The sequence below is a fragment of the Sceloporus undulatus genome, chromosome 2, assembly GCF_019175285.1.
Source record: "Sceloporus undulatus isolate JIND9_A2432 ecotype Alabama chromosome 2, SceUnd_v1.1, whole genome shotgun sequence".
Classification (NCBI taxonomy): domain Eukaryota; kingdom Metazoa; phylum Chordata; class Lepidosauria; order Squamata; family Phrynosomatidae; genus Sceloporus; species Sceloporus undulatus.
Genome location: NC_056523.1, coordinates 144,036,452 through 144,054,147, shown reverse-complemented (window position 1 = coordinate 144,054,147; position 17,696 = coordinate 144,036,452). Strand labels below are relative to the sequence as shown.

The window sequence follows — 17,696 nt, the reverse complement described above, 5'->3', positions numbered from 1 at the left end:
TTGCAAGTTGAAAGACTAAATCTTTACTTGGCATGTTGGAGTCACTGAATTTTCACAGCAACTATTTTACAGTAAAAATACTGAGGTGGGACCAGCACTGAACTTTGGAATCAAGTGTTAAATACAAAAAACGACTTTAACAAGATTTTTCCCCCTCTGCTTTACTACCAAGGGTGGAGCCATTTCACTGGAGACCACCACCACCACACCACCTCCCAGCAAACATAGTCATACTGTTTGGCTTTAGCATAGACAAAGGGAGGAGAATCAACACACAGGAGATGGGAGATATACAGTTTACAAGACCCAACTGGAGGAAGGAGACCTGAGAGAACAGAATCCCTGCCCATGGGAAGGGCAATCAGCACCAACTCTTTTGCTAGGGGCCTGTAGGCACACAGCTGCTCCCCTACCCATCTTGGCTTCTGCAGTCCCAAAGCTAGGCTCCAGCTGCAACAGGAAGCAGACATTTACAGCTCTAGACACATTTCTATTTTATTATTGCCATGGTGAAAAAGTCACCTTGGCCCAACTGGCAACCAGTAAAATTTTTCCCAAAAATAACTCAGTACAAAACAGGTCTGTTCCAGAATTTAAAAAAAAAAAAAAGAAGAAGAAAGAAACCTTTACATGAGTTTAAAACCTATTCCAAAACATAAAAGTAAAACAAATTCCATTCTTGATATTAGTAGCCGCCGCCATACACCTTTCCCCCTCCTGCTGGGGAGCATGGAATGAGATGTCTGCAGTCCTTCCCATGCACACAATGCACCAACGACTTTAACTGGTATCCATCTAGGAGGAAAGAAAGTCAGTTACTTGACTGCCAGCATACAAAAAAGCCACAGGCTTAATGACCCACACGCCCCAGCAGCGCAGATCAATTAAACCTATTTGCACTTCGGTTTTGTTTAAAAACCCAGAAACTCTAAAACTGTTTCCCTATCTATTTTTTTAAAAAAAAATACATGAGAGGTATGCTGTTGGGAGAACATTTTCAAAATATTTCTGTTTCATAGGCTCATGTATGTTTGGGGACGCACATCCCTCTCAAGTTCTGTTTTCACAGGAAACGTTCTGAGAATACATGTAATCTGAACTGTCACTAAAGTAAAGCCTAAGTCAGCATTTTCAATACTTGTTATCATAACATATTAAATAAATGTTTAATGACTTAATACAAGAGTATCCTCCACATTATTTTGAAGGATCATCATTTTATGACATAGTTAATTGAAGACTTGTTTTTTTTTTTCTCAAGTGATACTACTGATCAACCCCAAAATCTATTCAAGGTGCAATAGCTACAACTTTTCATAGTAGCATCTTGTTGTCACATCTGTAAGCATTCCTGTTTAGTTATTTATTACATATAAACAATACATAAAACATCCTATTCATAAATGAAGGCATTGCAAACATGTTGGGCAGAGATTTCCACTTAAAACTTTGCAGTTTAAGTGTGCTACCTAATGTAATTAAAATCTACATCTAAACTGTATTTGGAACTCCAAAAATATATTACAAATTGATTTCTAATTAATAAGGAGCAAGCACGTTTAGAGTCTGACTACCATCTTCCTCATGAAGACTTTTTGTGAAGCTGTACTTTACAAACCAATGCTACTAGTATATGCCAGCTGTTACCAGATTCATTTGTCCCTTTCCTGCTGCATCCATTAGTACCTACCCTGGCATTGTAAGCATCCAACTGTGCATCCAATTCTTCTGCAGAGAGCTGCTGTTTGGAACTCCTGCCTGCACCTCTACCTCTGCCTCTGTTGCCCCGACTACCTCGTCTGCCACCACCAAAACCACCTGAACCACCACGGTTTCTGGTCATGCCGCCTCTATTTACACTAAAATCAAAATAAAAATGGAATTAGGAGCATAGTAAATATTTTGCAAAGAAAATTCAAGATATGCATTCTATGAAAAACTCTGAACAAGAGGTATGGCAATATGGGTGAATTTTAAAAATCATGTTCCAAAATGCATGTGGATACAGAGTACTCCTTGAAGTCCACATGCATTTTGAATATTCAAAATTCTGGATCAAAATCTAAGTGTATAGGGCTTGCATTGTGCAGTTCCCATTGAAGTCTACCACACAATCTTAACTGACAAGCATCATATAAGATAAAGTCTCCTACCTCTGTATTGGTCTCCTCTGTGTATCTATTTGTGATGTAACCAGCTGGATGTTCATGGGACGTCCTAGGAAGAACAAAAAGGACAAGTGATTGTAAGTAAGCCTTTACTAGTCTGTTAAAAAGGTTACTAAACTGCTTTTGAGAAATGGGGGAATGGCAAAGTAAACTGGTAGAGCAGGACTTTCGTATACCCATGTCCCTGATAATGATGTACTTAAAAGATGTAGGAATAGTTGCAAGGTGTAGTTGCCATTGTGGCATTGGGCTCAAGGGGCTGGTGGCTAGGTAGCTTGGCTCAGGGCGACAGCATGTCTCCGTGTGAAGCTCCCTCTATTTATCAAGGCATCATCATCTTAGCAGCAGCAGTAGTAGTACTAGGCCTCTTTCTCCTCTTCCGCCTCTTTTCTTTTTCTTTCTTTCTTTTTAATTATTCCCCCTTTTTGTTGTTGTTTTATTATCTTTTTGCCCTTCCTCTTCCACCTTCTTATCCCTTTTTTTCTACTCAGAGAGAGAGAAATATATACACTTTATCCAAGATGGCGGAGACCCCTTCCGAATGGCAAAATGTGGGGTGGAGTAGAGAATACTGACCACTTCTCAAAGCATGCCTTTCCTAACAGTCTGCTCGGTCTCTATGCAGAGCACAAAGGAACAGCAGCTCCATCTTTTCCTTCCCATCCACCTACATGGAATGCTACATATACTCCCTATACACAGTTCCTTGCCATCTATGGCTACCAGGCAAGTGTTTCAATATAAAGGTCTCCTATCTCCCATCCCATTATGTAAACATCATAGTAAACAGTTAAGTACTTACCATCCAGTGGAACTCCATTGTATTGTTTCATAGCCTTCAAAGCATCAGCTTTCCTCTCAAAATGAACATCTGCAGTACCTAGACTACGGCCAGATCGGTCATAGTGCACTGCTGCCTTCTTCAACGTCCCAAACTCTGCAAAAAGTTCCTGAAAAATAGTAAGCAAAGTGAGACTTGGAATATGGTAAAAAGATTTTGTAAAATATTCTGGTCTCTCTAGCAGGATTATCTATTAAGCATGCCTTCCACTGTTGCATTTGACTTTTTACTGTAGCTACAAGTCAGATCTCACATCAACTTTGCCTCCTTTTCTACTTAACTTACTTCTAGAACTTAATTAAAAAATACAAGGAAAGTAGACCAGCAGATCTTCTGAGGAGACAGAGAATGTACTCCAAAGGTGTTTTTGAGACTCCAGCCTCTACCATGTTTCCCTAGCCCCAAAATAAAACGGGGGGCTTGGGTCCCCCAAAACTTAAAGAAAGCTTCTGTAAACCAAAAGCTGCCTTAGTTACATCCTGTAATGATCCACAGTGGATCCTGAGGGTTGGAAAACTACCCCTTGTACACTTGAAGTTGCGCACCTTGCTCAAGCCACATAAATACTCCTAAACAAGTTTGCGATCTTGCTTAACTGTTTAAACTGTTGCATCACTTGAATCTTAGATCATACAAGCACCTTTTGTCTTGTGCTGTTTTAAGACTGATTGGCAAAAAGGCAGAACACCTTGAGCCCAATGTGTGAGCAGACTATCACCTGAAATATAAACAACCCTAAAAATTTTTTTTCTCTACTTAGAACTTAATATACTAGTTTTCTTTCTTATAAAATATTTTATCAAACATGAAATGAAGTAGATACACATAAAATAATCTTTTACCAAGATTCCTATAAATTGAACATTACTTGAAATTACATTTTTAAAAAATTTAAATGTGATTTCAAAGCGTAAAACAGTAATGGAAAATGTGGCTCAACAAGATAAAATGTTTTCTCTGCAACGTAAAGAATTTAATCTCTTTTTACAGATTAATTTTAAATCCAGATTTCTTGGCATGGAAGAATTCAAATAGATGTTTTCACCTCCCAAGCCAGTACAGTAAGCATCAGTGTGGATCACATGTTTCTACAGTAAATACTGGCGGGTTACAGACCGCCACAGGGGACGTCCTTAGGACGTTCCATTTTGAAAAAGGGGCGTCTCTTCCAGACGCCCCTTACCCTGTTATGGACAGAGTCTGTAACAAATGGCGGCGGCCGTTCCACACGGCCGCCGCCATTTTGACATAACAGACGCTCTGCGCCTGCACGTCGCGGCCCAGAAGTGATGCCACGAGTGTGCGCTTTGGCACTTGCGGTGTCTCTTCCGGGTTGCCGGAAGGAGCGTGATTTTCGTGCTCCTTCTTTGTAGTGTGGAGGAGTCGCACGGTTTGGCTGTTGCGACTCCTCCGCGCTGCAACCGGCAGCGGCCTGAGACTGCCCCTTTTGGGTAGTCTGTAACGGGCCCCAATCACTCTTAAGAAGCTGCCTCAATTTCATAAGTGCACAAAACAAGACCACCTACATTAATGATTTGCTGACCATCCCCAACTATCAGTGAGAAAAAACAGTAATACTAATCATGTCACAACTAGGGATTTCTGGACACTTTCTCATCTCTCCCAAAATGTGAACTTCTGTCATAATCAGGAAAGAACCCACACAAGAGAAATTTGCAACAAGAGATTATTGGATGACTAAAATGTATGCAGCCATATTAATATCAGTATCAATAAAGCTATATTATTAACTACAATAATGCACTATGCTAGGGCATCTCTTATTACAGATTAAAAAACATACCTGTATATCTGCATCTGACACACCAAAATCTAGATTAGAGACAAGGAGCTTTCCGCCTGTCTCTACACCAGCACCAGGACCAAAGCCACTATCAAAGAGATCATGTTGCCACTTTTCAGGAAGTTGTTTGGGCTGTGAAGAAAATGAACCTCAAGTCAATAACAGATTCAACATCCTAAAGGATACTACCTTCATTTATAAAGTGCCTCGCCACCTCTGTTCAAGCTAGTTTCCCTCAGTAGTAGTTGTTGTGTGGCTTCAAGTTGTGAACCTATTATGGGGTTTTCTTGGCGGTTTCTCAGAGGGGGGTTGCCATTGCCATCCTCTGAGACTAAGAGAGTGTGACTTGCCCCAAGGTTCCAAGGCCAAGCCAGGATTCGAATCCTGATCTCCAAAGGCCTAGTCCAAACTCAAACCACTATGCCACACTGGCTTTTTTAAAGTATTGTATTAGCTTCTGAATATCTGTGTTCTCTCCCAAGACACAAGTCTAAATCCCAATGTGAGCCTTAAGTAGATCTAGTTGCCCATCCAAAGAGAATCCTGTCAGCACTTTTAGTCATTAAAGTGGAATGTACATCTCTATTCACTATCTTAGGTAACTAGTTACGCATTCATATCTAAATTTATTGATTCATTTGTGATTAGATATGTCTGATGTTCCTTTGGTAAAAAGGGTGTTATAAATGTTGCTGCTGCTGTTATTGATGGTCCCCCTTTTGTCTTCAGAGTCATGGTCCAACACTCAAACCACAACACCATGCTGGTTCTCATAAATATTAGTTTCTGAATACCTGTGTTTTCTCTGCAAGTTTGTTGTTGTTCTGTGCCTTAAGGTTATTTCCAACTGATGGCAACCCTAAGGCAAACCCATTACTGAGTTTTCTTCACAGTGGGTTTGCCATTGTCATCTCTGAGGGTGAGAGAGGATGACATACCAAATATTACTTGGTGGTGTTTTCATGGCTGAGCTGGCAACACGTTTGCAGAGTCACAGTCCAGCACTCCTATTGAATCCTATTGCGAGCTCTGACTAGAGCAGAACCACTGAATCAACTAGATTTTCCTACAACCGGCTTGACAGTCCTACATTAGTTGGGATATTCAAAGATATTGCCCTATTAGTCTGTAGAAACAGTATGTAGAGAGATCTTGTAGCAGCACTGAGACTAACTGAAAGAAAGAAGTTGGCAGTATCAGCTTTCACAGACTTTAGTCTACTACATTTGGATTTGCATCTGAGGAAGTAGACTTAAGTCTACAAAACCTCATGCTGCCAACTTCTTTCTTTCAGTTGGTCTCAAAGGTGCTACAAGTCTCTCTATATTAATGGGGACAGTGGGCAAGCAGCCACAATCTCTCAGGCTCAGAGTAAGGCCTTGTGGTTTTGGGTGATGCACTGTTCCTTTTTAAGGTAACGTAATGAAAACATCATATGTGTAATACAAGATGTAAGCTTGTTACAAAAAAGGGGAGTGTACTTAAACAAATGATGGTACTTTGCCCACAGGGAAACCATACTTACCCATACAGAATCATTGGGGAATACAAGTATTCCCCAATGATTCCCTATAGACAAATATTCTCCTATGCTTCCCTAGGGTCGAGTATTCCCCAGTGTTTCCATATGGCAAGCATTCTTCAATGATTCTCTATGGGTCAGTAGGGCTTCCCTATGGGCAAATATTCTCCAATGTTTCTAACACCATCTGGCCCAGGAGGGAGTGAAAAGGCAGGCCCAGCTCCATTAGGGCTAGGCAGAGGAAGAAGAAGGCTCCTCCATCCAGTCCATCTGCCTTGGTCCAGGCCTCGGAGGGAGAGAAGAACTGTTGGACCTGATCCCCTTCCTCACTACCATTCCCTTCTCCTTTTGTGTCATGTCTTTTTAGATTGTAAGCCTGAGGGCAGGGAACTGTCTAATTAAAAGTAATACTAATTGTAAGCCACTCTGAGAGCCTCCAGGGCTGAAGGGCGCAGTATAGATACCATAAATAAGCAGAACAAATAAATAACACACGGGCACGTACTCCCCAATGGTTCCCTATGAGCAAGTACTCTCCACTGTATCCCTATGGGGCAAGTATCCCCATCTTTCCCTCTGGGAAAAGAACCCCCATTTGTTTCAGTACGCCTCACAAAACAACAACAACAACAACAATATCAACACTTCCAATTTACAAGGGCGACACACAAGGCAGGCGAGGAGTTCCCGAGGGAACCTCCTCCTCCTCCTCCCGGCGTGAGTTCCATCCGTTCCTGCTGGAGCCCCGGGGGCTTCCACCCAGCCCACCCGCAGAGCCTCCCCTGCCTGGGCCCCGTACCCGGCTGTATGGCGCAGGCCTGTTCCTGCCTCCTCCCCGCGAGAGGGCGGCTCTGTTCCGGACGGGGCCTCCTCCTCCTCCCGCCCGTCCAGCGCCCCCTCGCCCGGCGCCTCCGCCTCTCCCGGCCGCTCCTCGGCCCCGTCCCCGCCCGCCGCCTCTCCCGGCGCCGCCTCCTCCTCCGCGCTGGCTCCGGTTCAGCTTGATAATGTCGTCCAAAGACATATCCATTTTGTCGCCCATGATGATGATGATGGCGGTGATGGCGGCTCCCTCCGGCTCCAAGGGCCTACGCTTCCGGCCGCGCGAGACCGGAAAAGGCCGGAAAAGGAAAAGGCGGGGAGCAGAAAGAAAGGAAGGAAGAAAGGGAAAGAAAGAAAGAACGCGCGAGAGAGGGGGAGAGAGAGAGAGAGGGAGGGAGGTGCGCGCGCACCCGCCTCGCGCATGAAGGGCTCCGCCGCCGGGAAAGAAAAGCCTCAGACGCGCTTCGCCCGCGCGGTTCTTTTTTATAAGGTTGGGAGGGCGCAAGGCAGTATGGGAACAAGGCCTCAGGGGGCGGGACTTCCGGGACGGGGAAGGTACGTTTGGGCGGGAAGGCTGGGAGGGCCGCCCGCGGCTTAAACTGAGGACGAGGAGCATTCCTGTCCGACCTTGCACTCGGGGACCAGGTCCAAAACACCCTGTTTGAGGCCGCTTTAAGTGCCCTGGCTCAATGCTAGGGAATTCTGGGAGTTGTAGTTGTGTGAGACCTTGAGCCTTCTCTTCTGAGAGAGAACACGAGAACTCTGGTGCCACCATAGAACTACAATTCCCAGGGTCCCTAGCACTGAGCCCGGGCGGGCAGTTACAGCGGCCTCAAACTGGGTTGTTTCTGCTGCAGTGTGTTTTGGACCCAAGTGGAGTGTAGCTGGTACCGTTCTCCTGAGGGCCGCGTTCCCAGCCCCCTCGCCTCTCCTGCGCCCCCAAGTTATTATTGCTACATGTCTATTTATAGCTTGGCTGTACTTGTGCCCCTCTCTCTCTTCAGAAACGCTCTCAGGGCGGTTTGCAAATAGCTAATTAGACGAATGGCTCCGTCTTCGTAGGGAAGACCCTCCAAGCGCCCTCCCCGCGGAGAAGGAGGAGGAGGAGGCGCCACAAAATGGAGGGTATCCAAGGAAAATAAGAGGGCAGTCGGCCAAATACAAAGCTGAAACCACTGCTAGGGGGATCAGGGCATGCTCCTTAGTGGCGCTCAGAACGAAGGACCTGTTGGGATTCCTCCTGGGCGGGAGCTTGGAGTGGAAGAGAGGGAGACGTCGTGTCTGCCTGCCTGCCCTGCCCTGCCCTCCCTTGGCAGCCATTTTGCCCCTCGTTGGCTGAAGGGAGGGAGTCTTCCCGCCCTCTTGAAACAAAACCTGAGTCGCTCGCAGTGCGCCCTAAACTCTGCCCTTTAAGACGTTTTGGACTCCAGCTCCCAGAAGCCTCAGCCACGGTGGACAGTATGGGATTCTGGGAGCTGAAGTCCAAAAGCCCTCAAAGAGCACAGTTTGGGGACCACTGTTTGTTGTTGTTTGGTGCCTTCAAGTCTTTTCTGGTTTATGACAACCTTTAGGCATGTCACACTTCCTCAGCCTCAGGATGGCAAAGGCAAACCCTCTCTGAAGAACCTTGCCAAGAAAAACCCTCCTGCCTTCAAATGACTCCCTACTTATGGCGGCTCTAATGTATCATGGTGTTTTCTTGGCACGTTTGCACTTGCTATCTCAGGCTGAGAGAGTGTGACCTGCCCAAGATGAGTTTGTATGGCCTTGGGGTCGCCGTAAGTCAGAAATGACTTGAAGACACACAATAAGCCAACCTTATCAAAGGTTGTTCTGGGGCTGAAAAATTCAGGGGTAGCTGTGTTGGCCATTTAACAAATGCAAACAAAACTCCATCAGGGATCCCTTTCTTGGGCCTGTTACAGACTGCCCAAATAAAGCTGCTTTGGGTCTCTTTGGAGGTATGCTATTTAAATGATGCATGGGTCCTAAGAGTCCGGAGGTCGCGCCAAAGCCACACTCCATTCCTAAGCACTGGAGTGCAGCTTTGGTGCAGCCTCCGGATTCTTAGGATGCATGCATCATTTAAACAGCATATCTCCAAAGAGACCCGAAGCAGCTTTATTTTGGCAGTCTGTAACAGGCCTTGGACCCCCGAAATGCCCAAGAGACTTGTCGCAAGCTTTGGAGCTCCATGGGCTTCTTCGCCAGGCAAGATATCACAAACAACGGGAGATGTTAGTCAGATGCCATCATGCTCTTTCAGCCCTTAGTAGAGAGGGGAGGATGGGGAAGATATCTTTTGCAGGCAGTCTCCTCCTCCTTCTGGCCATGTGGTAATAGGGAGATTTTCAAAGTTCAGGAAATTTGAAGTCCATTTGCATGTCAACAGGGACCCCTCTGAAAGAGTGTGGGGCTGAAAGAGTGTCACTTGCCCAGGTCCCCCAGTGGGTTTCAGTGGCTGAGATGGGATTCAGACCTTGGTCTCACTCCAGAGTCCTAGTCCAACTCTCAAACCACTGTGCCACGCTGGCTCTCTTGAATATTTGCTTCTGAATATATTTTCTCCCCAAGACAAATAGCTAAATCTCATGTTGAGCCCTGAGTAGAACAGTACACACTGTACTTGCTTGCATTCATACTCCACCCTTTTCTCCCCAGCCATTCATAGTGCTGGAAGTGAAGACTATGGTGCAAAACACACTGCAGAAATAATTCAGTTTGAGACTACAGTACTTTAACTGCCCAGGCTCAATGCTAGGGAATTCTGGGAACTGTAGTTTTGTGAGACATTTAGCCTTTTCTCTCAAAGAGCTCTGGTGCCACAATAAATTACCATTCCGAGGATTCCCTAGCACTGAGCCAAGGCAGTTAAAGCAGTCTCAAACTGGATTATTTCTGCTGTGTGAGTGTTTTGGACCTATATAAACTTGTGGTGAGGGCTTCTGTTTTGCTGATGTTAATCAGTAAGCCATGATATATAAAGAGTTCCGAACACAATACATGTTGAGTCTCGCATGTATCCAAAATGCTTGGGACTAGAAGTGATGGATCTTGCTTTTGGGGGGGGGGGTTTGAATATTTGCATAAACATAATGAGGTATCTTGGAAATGGCACTTAAGTCTAAACATGAAATTCTTTTATGTTTTGAATACACCTTATAAAGACAGCCTGAAGTTAATTTTATACATAATATGTTTAATTGTATATGAAACAAAGTTTGTGTACACAAACAAAGGTGTCACTATCTCAGCCACCCATGCAGATGATTTTGGAGTATTTCATAATTCCAGATAAGGGATTCTCAACTTGTAATAGCATAATATTGGGGCTGAAAGCAATGACATAAAGAACAAGTTCCTAGTTCTAACTAGAATAGAGTCATTAAACTGATGAGTTTTACATTAGTGTTGATTTATCATTCAGCAGTTAATCCAGTGGGTTTGCTGTATTTGGAGAAAACCCTTGACATTAGGCCAGTGCTTCAAAAGCAGTGGCTGAACTCTTAAACTTTCTTCAGGGCAGGTGTTTAAAGAAAGATGGGTAAGAATGGAGAGTTGGCAGGTACGGATTATTGTTGTTGTGGGCCTTCAAGTCCTTTCCAATTTGTGACAACCCTAAGACAAGCGGGGTTTTCTTGGCAAGATCTGTTCAGAGGAGGTTTGCGATTGCCTTCTCCTGAGGCTGAGAGTGTGTGACTTGCACAAGGTCACCTAGTGGGTTTCTGTGCCTAAACAGGGATTTGAACTGTTCTCCAGAGTTTAGTCCAGCACTCAAACCACTACACCATACTGGCACTACAGTTTTTAAAATATTAGTCTGTAGATTAAATCATCAACACTTTCTCTAGCAGGCAAAGACATTTCTGTCTATGCAGGCTTTTGCAATAATATATAATTGTTCACAGGGAGGTTTCTTATTATGCATTATTTTTGTATGTGTTTAAAATGATTTTATACTGTGAAGTCGAAGGCTTTCACAGACGGCATCTATAGTTTTTTGTGGGGGTTTCAGCCTATGTGGCTGTGTTCTAGAAGAGTTTTTTCCTGACATTTCACCAGCATCTGTGGCTGTCATCTTCGGAGAATGCTGGCAAGGAGGTGAGTGGGATATATTGTGTGACCTTTGTTTGGAAGGAAGTGATTTACATGTTAAAATCTGTGTGTTGACCTGTATTGAATGGCAAGGTTCCAGGGTGTCTATTTAATTAGTGATACATTGTCTGCTAAGACAACTTCAACAGGAAAGAAGTAACCCTTAAACTTAAAGAAGTTTTAGCTACCAGACACTAATCCTCTTTTGCAGTAGCCTCCCAGCCTGAGGCCTACCATCAGCACAGAACAGTACACATGCAAATCACTCCTGCATTCCCAGGCTCACACAGTGTGTGTGTGTGTGTGTGTGTGTGTGTGTGTACACACACACACACACACACCCAGTTTTTCCAAGCAAGCATTCTCTGAAGATGCCAGCCACAGATGCTGGCGAAACGGCAGGAAGAAAATCTAGAACAAGGCCACACAGCCCGAAAAACCCACAAAAAATTATGGATACCGGCCATGAAAACCTTCAACTTCACTTTTGGCTACCAGTCCTGAAAAACACCAAACTCAAAACTCAAAACATACAAATGAACACCACCAGGATCATGGGATTTCCCAGCAGACCATCATTTAATTAAATGGACACCCAGAGGCCTTGCCATTCAACACAGACCAATACACAGATTAATATGTAAATCACTTCCAACCAAAGGTCACATAGTGTACATATACCGCCCTCACCTCTGTGCCAGCATTCTCTGAAGATCGCAGCCACCCAAGCTGGCAAAACATCAGGAAAAGAACTCTTCTAGAACACAGCTACATATCCCAAAAAAGCCACAAAAACTATAATTTTATATGTTTTAATGTGATGTTTTAGTTGTTTTAAATATGAAGTTGCAAAATACAGTTCTGCTGTTATGGCCACTAGCTTTAATAATAATTGTTATTTTTAAAAAGTGCTTTTTTAAAGCAAGTTTTTCTGATTGAACTTATGTTAATTGAAGGATTGGTTTCCCAATGGCATTTCTTGCACTATAAAGTGATTGAAAAGAAGCAATGGACACTGGACACAGGCCTAACAATGAATAGCTGCCAATAAAATGTTAAAGTTAAAATATTATTCTCGTCGCAGCATTGGAAAGTAGTAATAATAGCTAGACTTTAAAAAAAATATGAATATTGTAATCAATTTTTTTTAAAAAAAAATAGTGATTTTTTAAAAAGTCATTTAGTTTAAACAAGCCAGTCCTAGTTTTTGGTGATTCCTTTTCTGAATTATCTTGGGTCTCACTCCAGGAAAAGTTGGCCTATAAATTAATTAAATAAGACAAGACTGAACAATGTAGTGCAAAATGTGGATGGGACATGAGTGTTCCAGTGATTATTAAAGACTCTAAAAAGTGATTATTAAAGACTTCACACAATCTAATCCTATCTGTCTACTCCAAACTCTGTTAAATGCAATGAGGCTTGCTTCCTGTACAACAGGTGTAGGATTGCAGTATAATAATATTTTCAAAGGAACAGCCATTGTTGTTTTATCTCTAGCCTGCCGGGGAGCATTTTTGCACCTAACCTTGTCTCACATAAGTTAATACAGCCACCACTTCATTTTCGTGGGGGATCTAATCCGCCGCCTCCCCCAAAAATGAAAAATCGTCAATATTCAAGCCGCATTGACTTGAATGGCGGTGCACACACCATTTTGTCCCCCTCCATTTGCTGTCTGCGAATGGGCAAGGGATAAGGACTCCAAGTCTGCAAAAACAGAGGGGCGACTGTATAGTGTCTCCTCAATTCCATTTTAAGACTTATAAAAGTAGGGTTTTTCCATAATGCTGAGCACATCATTTTATCTTCTAACTTTCTTGTAGGGAGGGGTTAGTTTTGTATCCAGCCTCAAGAAGAGAAATGGTGAATTCATAGGTTTGCTCACTCCTTTTGCGATGTCTTAGCTGATACAAGTACAGTAAAGAGATCTCTTTTTCTTTTGGACCAAACTCTTGCAACTTCTGGCTGGATTCTTGTTAGTGATTTGTATGATCTGTTATAAATCACTCTTTCAAGTGGAGTGTAGTAGCAGAGGCAGTTGGGGGGATGGTAGCAAAAGCCATTTGAATCAGGAACTTAAAGCTGCCATGCCAGCTCCCAAGTGGTTCTGGGACAAAGAAAGCAGATTTTTCTCCTGAGGGAGATTTCTCTAGTGTTCCCAGATTTGCAGTATACAGATCCACTGTGCTTCTGCCATGCTTTTGTTGCCTTCTACATTAGTGTAGTTAAGCTGGGCAATGGGACCTTGGGTTTTGTCTGCTGTAAATTATGGTACCATAGAAATAATCTAAACAAATAATCTAGGCAAAACCAAAAATGGTCAAACATTAACACCTTTTTTTTAACTTACCAAAGATCTGTGCTCCCATCTTGTCCTAACTTGGGATTTTAGGCCATTTTACACCATTCATAGAGTAGGCATTAGCCTAACATGCCTCCTTGACAACATGCATACTGTAAGATGGCTATTAGCATCATTTATAAAGCCATCTGTATTGCTATATTGGTGGAAAGAGTGAATAGTTCCAAAAGTTACACAAATTCTTGCTCCCATTTTGTTAAGAACACATACTTTCTCACTTTGAAGCGTTCTAGTAATTAACTCCTATTCAGGCTTTTTCTTTTTCTTCCCTTCAGGTACTATTCCAAGCTCATTCTGAGTTTAGAGTATAGTCAGACACAATGAAAGTGAAAATCAAGAGCTGGCATGGAGTTGCCTCCTGGCTGTGGGTTGCCAATGACGAGAATTGTGGCATTTGCCGGATGGCTTTTAATGGCTGCTGCCCAGATTGTGAGTATCAGAACTATTTGCTCACTGATATTCTCCTTGATCAATATATGCAATCTTTTCCCAGCTTTGTCCTGATGAGACTTGTGTTTTGCAGGTAAGGTGCCTGGAGATGATTGCCCTCTGGTGTGGGGTCAGTGTTCACACTGCTTCCATATGCATTGCATTCTCAAGTGGCTGAACTCTCAGCAAGTCCAGCAGCACTGTCCAATGTGCCGACAGGAGTGGAAGTTTAAAGAGTGACAATGGCAAGATTTCTCCCCTCATCGATTTCACACATTACTCTTAAAGATTCATCTCCCACTGCCTCTTTCTAGAGAACTTGTTCTTACAGTATTGTATTGTGTCAGCATTTCTAAAGCTTCCAAAAGTAAGACTGAATCAAAGGAAGTGGAGACATACAACATACAATTTTTGGTGTGTGTTATCATTCAGATTACATTTTCTCAGTACTTTTTACCATGTCTGCAGTTCAGGTTTTTCTGTCATTATGCTGTACAATCCTTGCTGTGAACCATATCTGTATCACATAAGCCAAGGTGTGGATGGCTGTACTGGGGAGAAGCCTAGAATACTGAATAAGAAAATACCATAATGTTGTTTTAATGTATGCTAGATGTTACCTGGACCTTTTGTAATGCTTGGGAGTTTATATCTTGGTGAATCATCTGAAATCCAATAGGCCTAGCCTCTGGAGTTGTGTCTCATCTGAAATTTGTTTAAAAAGACTCTTCCTATTAAACACCTTTGTTATATTCTGAGACATGGAGCAGCTAAACCTGTTTTCCATTGTTGTATCTTGTGTTATGTGTTGCTGCTATTTTACTGCCAATCTGATTTCCTGACTCTGTAGCTCAGCCAGCATAGAATCTTTAGACCACAATCCTGTTCTTATTTGAGGCAATACAAATTCACTAAGGCAAAATCCCTGCAAGGTCCCACTGTTATGCATAGAGTCTACACTTAGATCTAAGTCATAGAGTACAAACGTGGTGCTAGAGATTACAAGGATGGACTAGAATTTGTGCCTGCATATTGCTGCACAGTTGGCCTTCAATGCAATAATATGTTTGTTCCCTAAAGGCTGCAATGCCAAGCACTCTTGTTGCCAAAAGCTTGCCCACAGTCTTAGTGAGACCACTTGTACAGTGGGTGATTCTAAGAAATGATGTGATTCATTCCCTGTGATGCTCCTTGCCTCTTTCCATCTGAACTGAGATTCTTCAAAGCTGGCCTCAGCCAGGAGTGCAGTGTTTTATCTATTGCCAATACTCTCCTATCATTGTGAGATGATAGTATGTGAGTTGTGGGGAAGGATGAGATGTTCTTGGTTATTTTTTAAACCATATCTATAATTATTTTTAATAGGAAAAGGTTCCCAGTTTAGCTATTTAGCCATACAGCCTACAGACCAGCTGTTTTTGATGCTTCATCCTGGCTGTTGAGTGCCCAGTCCTTTTGCTATGTATGCCACCCCCGCCTGCAAATGTGTAATTGGTGGCCCCCTGTGCACCCAAATGAGAAGGTGGTGTTAATAAATTATTTCATTTTATGACCTTTCCAACTGCAAAGACTATTACTAGCTAAATTGCAAGTTAAGTCACAAAAAGGGGGTATTCTTTAGCAGATATAACTTTTGATTAAAACTGAGACCACACTCCTTGCGTACAGATGTCTTACTTTTATAGCTGGAAAAGATGCCCTTACATATGTTAGCATCTGTTACTCTCTTGGGCCTGCCACAAGCAAATGACCAACCAACCAAAAGCAATGACATTCAGAAACACAAGGACCATCATCAGTGCCATTCTTGGAAGGTAGGTGTTTCTACTCCACTATGTAACAGTAATCCAGTTGTTCCTAGTGCTGAGATATGGAACAATTGTCTAGACTAGAGGCAGCAGAGGCTGAAAGGAGGTGATGCAAGAATACAGTACTCTCCATTTAAATATTTAGACTCAAAGGAATATTGAATACAACAATTTAATTACTGTTCATACTTGCAGGACTGCTTAAGTTATCCAGTTTTATGATGCTTACAAAACGTAAGAGTTACAGAATGCTGATGTTCAAAATATTTTCTGAATCTATTCTCTATCTTCCAAAGGTTCAGCATTATCCACATGGTACTGGAAGTACTGAAACAGTACACTAAACAATCCTATCCCCAAGTTATAATAAGCCTTAGGAAGCAGTCATTGCCACAGAAGATCAAGATTTTCACAAGCAGAATGCTCCCTAGCCTGCTGGAAGAGCACTGTCAGCACAGTACACAAGATGAGGCAAAGCTCTGCCACTTCTCAAGCTCCTTTGTTTTTATAATGCTCCAAGATCCTTGGGAGAGGCGTGAAATATAAATAAACTTTATTATTATTATTATTAAGAAGTACCCCAATGTACAAAGATTTTCCCATGTGCCATTTGCCTTCTCTTGGAGGGGGTCAGGGATGCCACTGCTATCAATGATGTACTGTTAACATTTTTACCCATGATTTTGGCCAAAACACATTGCAAAAATAATCCATCTTGAGACCACTTTAACTGCTCTAGCTCAGTGGGACTCCTGTGAATTGTAGTTTATTGTGGAACCGAAGCTCTCTGTCTCACAAAACTACAGTTCCCAGAATTCCCTAGCCTTGCGCCAGGACAGTCAAAGCAGTCTCAAACTGGATTATTTCTGCAGTGTGTTTTGGACCTTTGTTTCTGTAACCCTCAGGAAGCTGAATCATTTTGTCAGGATAATCTATAATGCATACTGGTACATGTTTCAGCCTCAGCTGCATGTTCATGACATAAATATACTAAGGCACCTATGCTTAAAACGTATTTTTGTATAACTTGGAAAGCTAGTTTCCAATAATGAGTTTTCATCTTTTCCTCTTATATTTCAGTGCTAGCAAGCACCTCAAGCTTTATATGTGATTCATGCTCTCATTCCAAACTGCAGACCAGTGTAGGAAGGGTTGGCATATGCTAGTGTCTCATGCAAGGCTACCGTATCAAATAAGGTACCCTACTTCATGAGGAGCTGTGGTTTCTCTCTGCAGTTTGGTACAGATCAGTACATAGGTCACCTGAGGATAAGGCAGTCAAGCAAACAAAATGTACAAACCATTGTTTTAATAAATGTTACTGTTTTCCTCAAAGATTGCTCCTATGCATGTGTTGAACATGGCCATGGGGCTAGCAGAAGGAAATAATCTTCCATGCTGCACCCCAAGAGAACTGAGATACCTTGGGTAGCCTGAACCTTTCTATAGAAAAAAGTCTTGCACTGTGGTATCTTCCCATGTAGGCAAATTGGACAAAACATGCCTCCTGTATTTTCAGTCTCTGAAAAGTGCTTGCAGTGATTTGTTCAATCATTCCCAAAACCTGTGTCTGATGTTTTCTGTATATCTAGTGTTGTGAATTTGTGAATCTGTACTTGTAAGCAACTTGTGAGTCCCAAACTGTGGGAAAGGTGAGGTAAAAGTTAATAAAACAAGTGTTAAAATCTGACAAATTTAGCTCTAATTCTAAGCATACCTTCATCACATGTTTGGTAATCTAACTTTATTAGCCTTCCTCAACCTGCCCCTTCTGAGGGATTGCAGTTAAATGCTCCAAAAAAACAAGTTTCCTGTTTTAGTCTCTGCTAAATTGCAGCTGTAGTC

The 17,696-nt window shown here is 42.7% G+C and overlaps 2 protein-coding genes across 4 annotated transcripts; one reads left to right on the top strand and one right to left on the bottom strand.

The window, feature by feature from the left end:
* On the bottom strand, positions 1 to 7,374 carry ALYREF (Aly/REF export factor). The gene is made up of 6 exons (XM_042451693.1): positions 7,135 to 7,374; positions 4,814 to 4,945; positions 2,971 to 3,118; positions 2,154 to 2,217; positions 1,691 to 1,859; positions 1 to 795 (listed from the first exon to the last, which is right to left on the bottom strand). The coding sequence occupies exons 1-6, from the start codon at positions 7,372 to 7,374 to the stop codon at positions 781 to 783; spliced, it is 768 nt and encodes a 255-aa protein (XP_042307627.1). The 3' UTR covers positions 1 to 780.
* A 129-nt stretch (positions 7,375 to 7,503) lies between these two features.
* ANAPC11 (anaphase promoting complex subunit 11) lies at positions 7,504 to 15,590 on the top strand. 3 transcript variants are annotated; one of them, XM_042451694.1, is made up of 3 exons: positions 7,504 to 7,644; positions 13,890 to 14,043; positions 14,138 to 15,590. In XM_042451694.1, the coding sequence occupies exons 2-3, from the start codon at positions 13,935 to 13,937 to the stop codon at positions 14,281 to 14,283; spliced, it is 255 nt and encodes an 84-aa protein (XP_042307628.1). In that variant the 5' UTR covers positions 7,504 to 7,644; positions 13,890 to 13,934; the 3' UTR covers positions 14,284 to 15,590. The 3 variants fall into 3 exon arrangements, with proteins under 3 accessions (XP_042307628.1, XP_042307629.1, XP_042307630.1); XM_042451695.1 differs by having other exon boundaries at positions 7,572 to 7,709; XM_042451696.1 differs by lacking the exon at positions 7,504 to 7,644 and adding an exon at positions 7,978 to 8,097.
* The last annotated feature ends 2,106 nt before the right edge of the window (positions 15,591 to 17,696 follow it).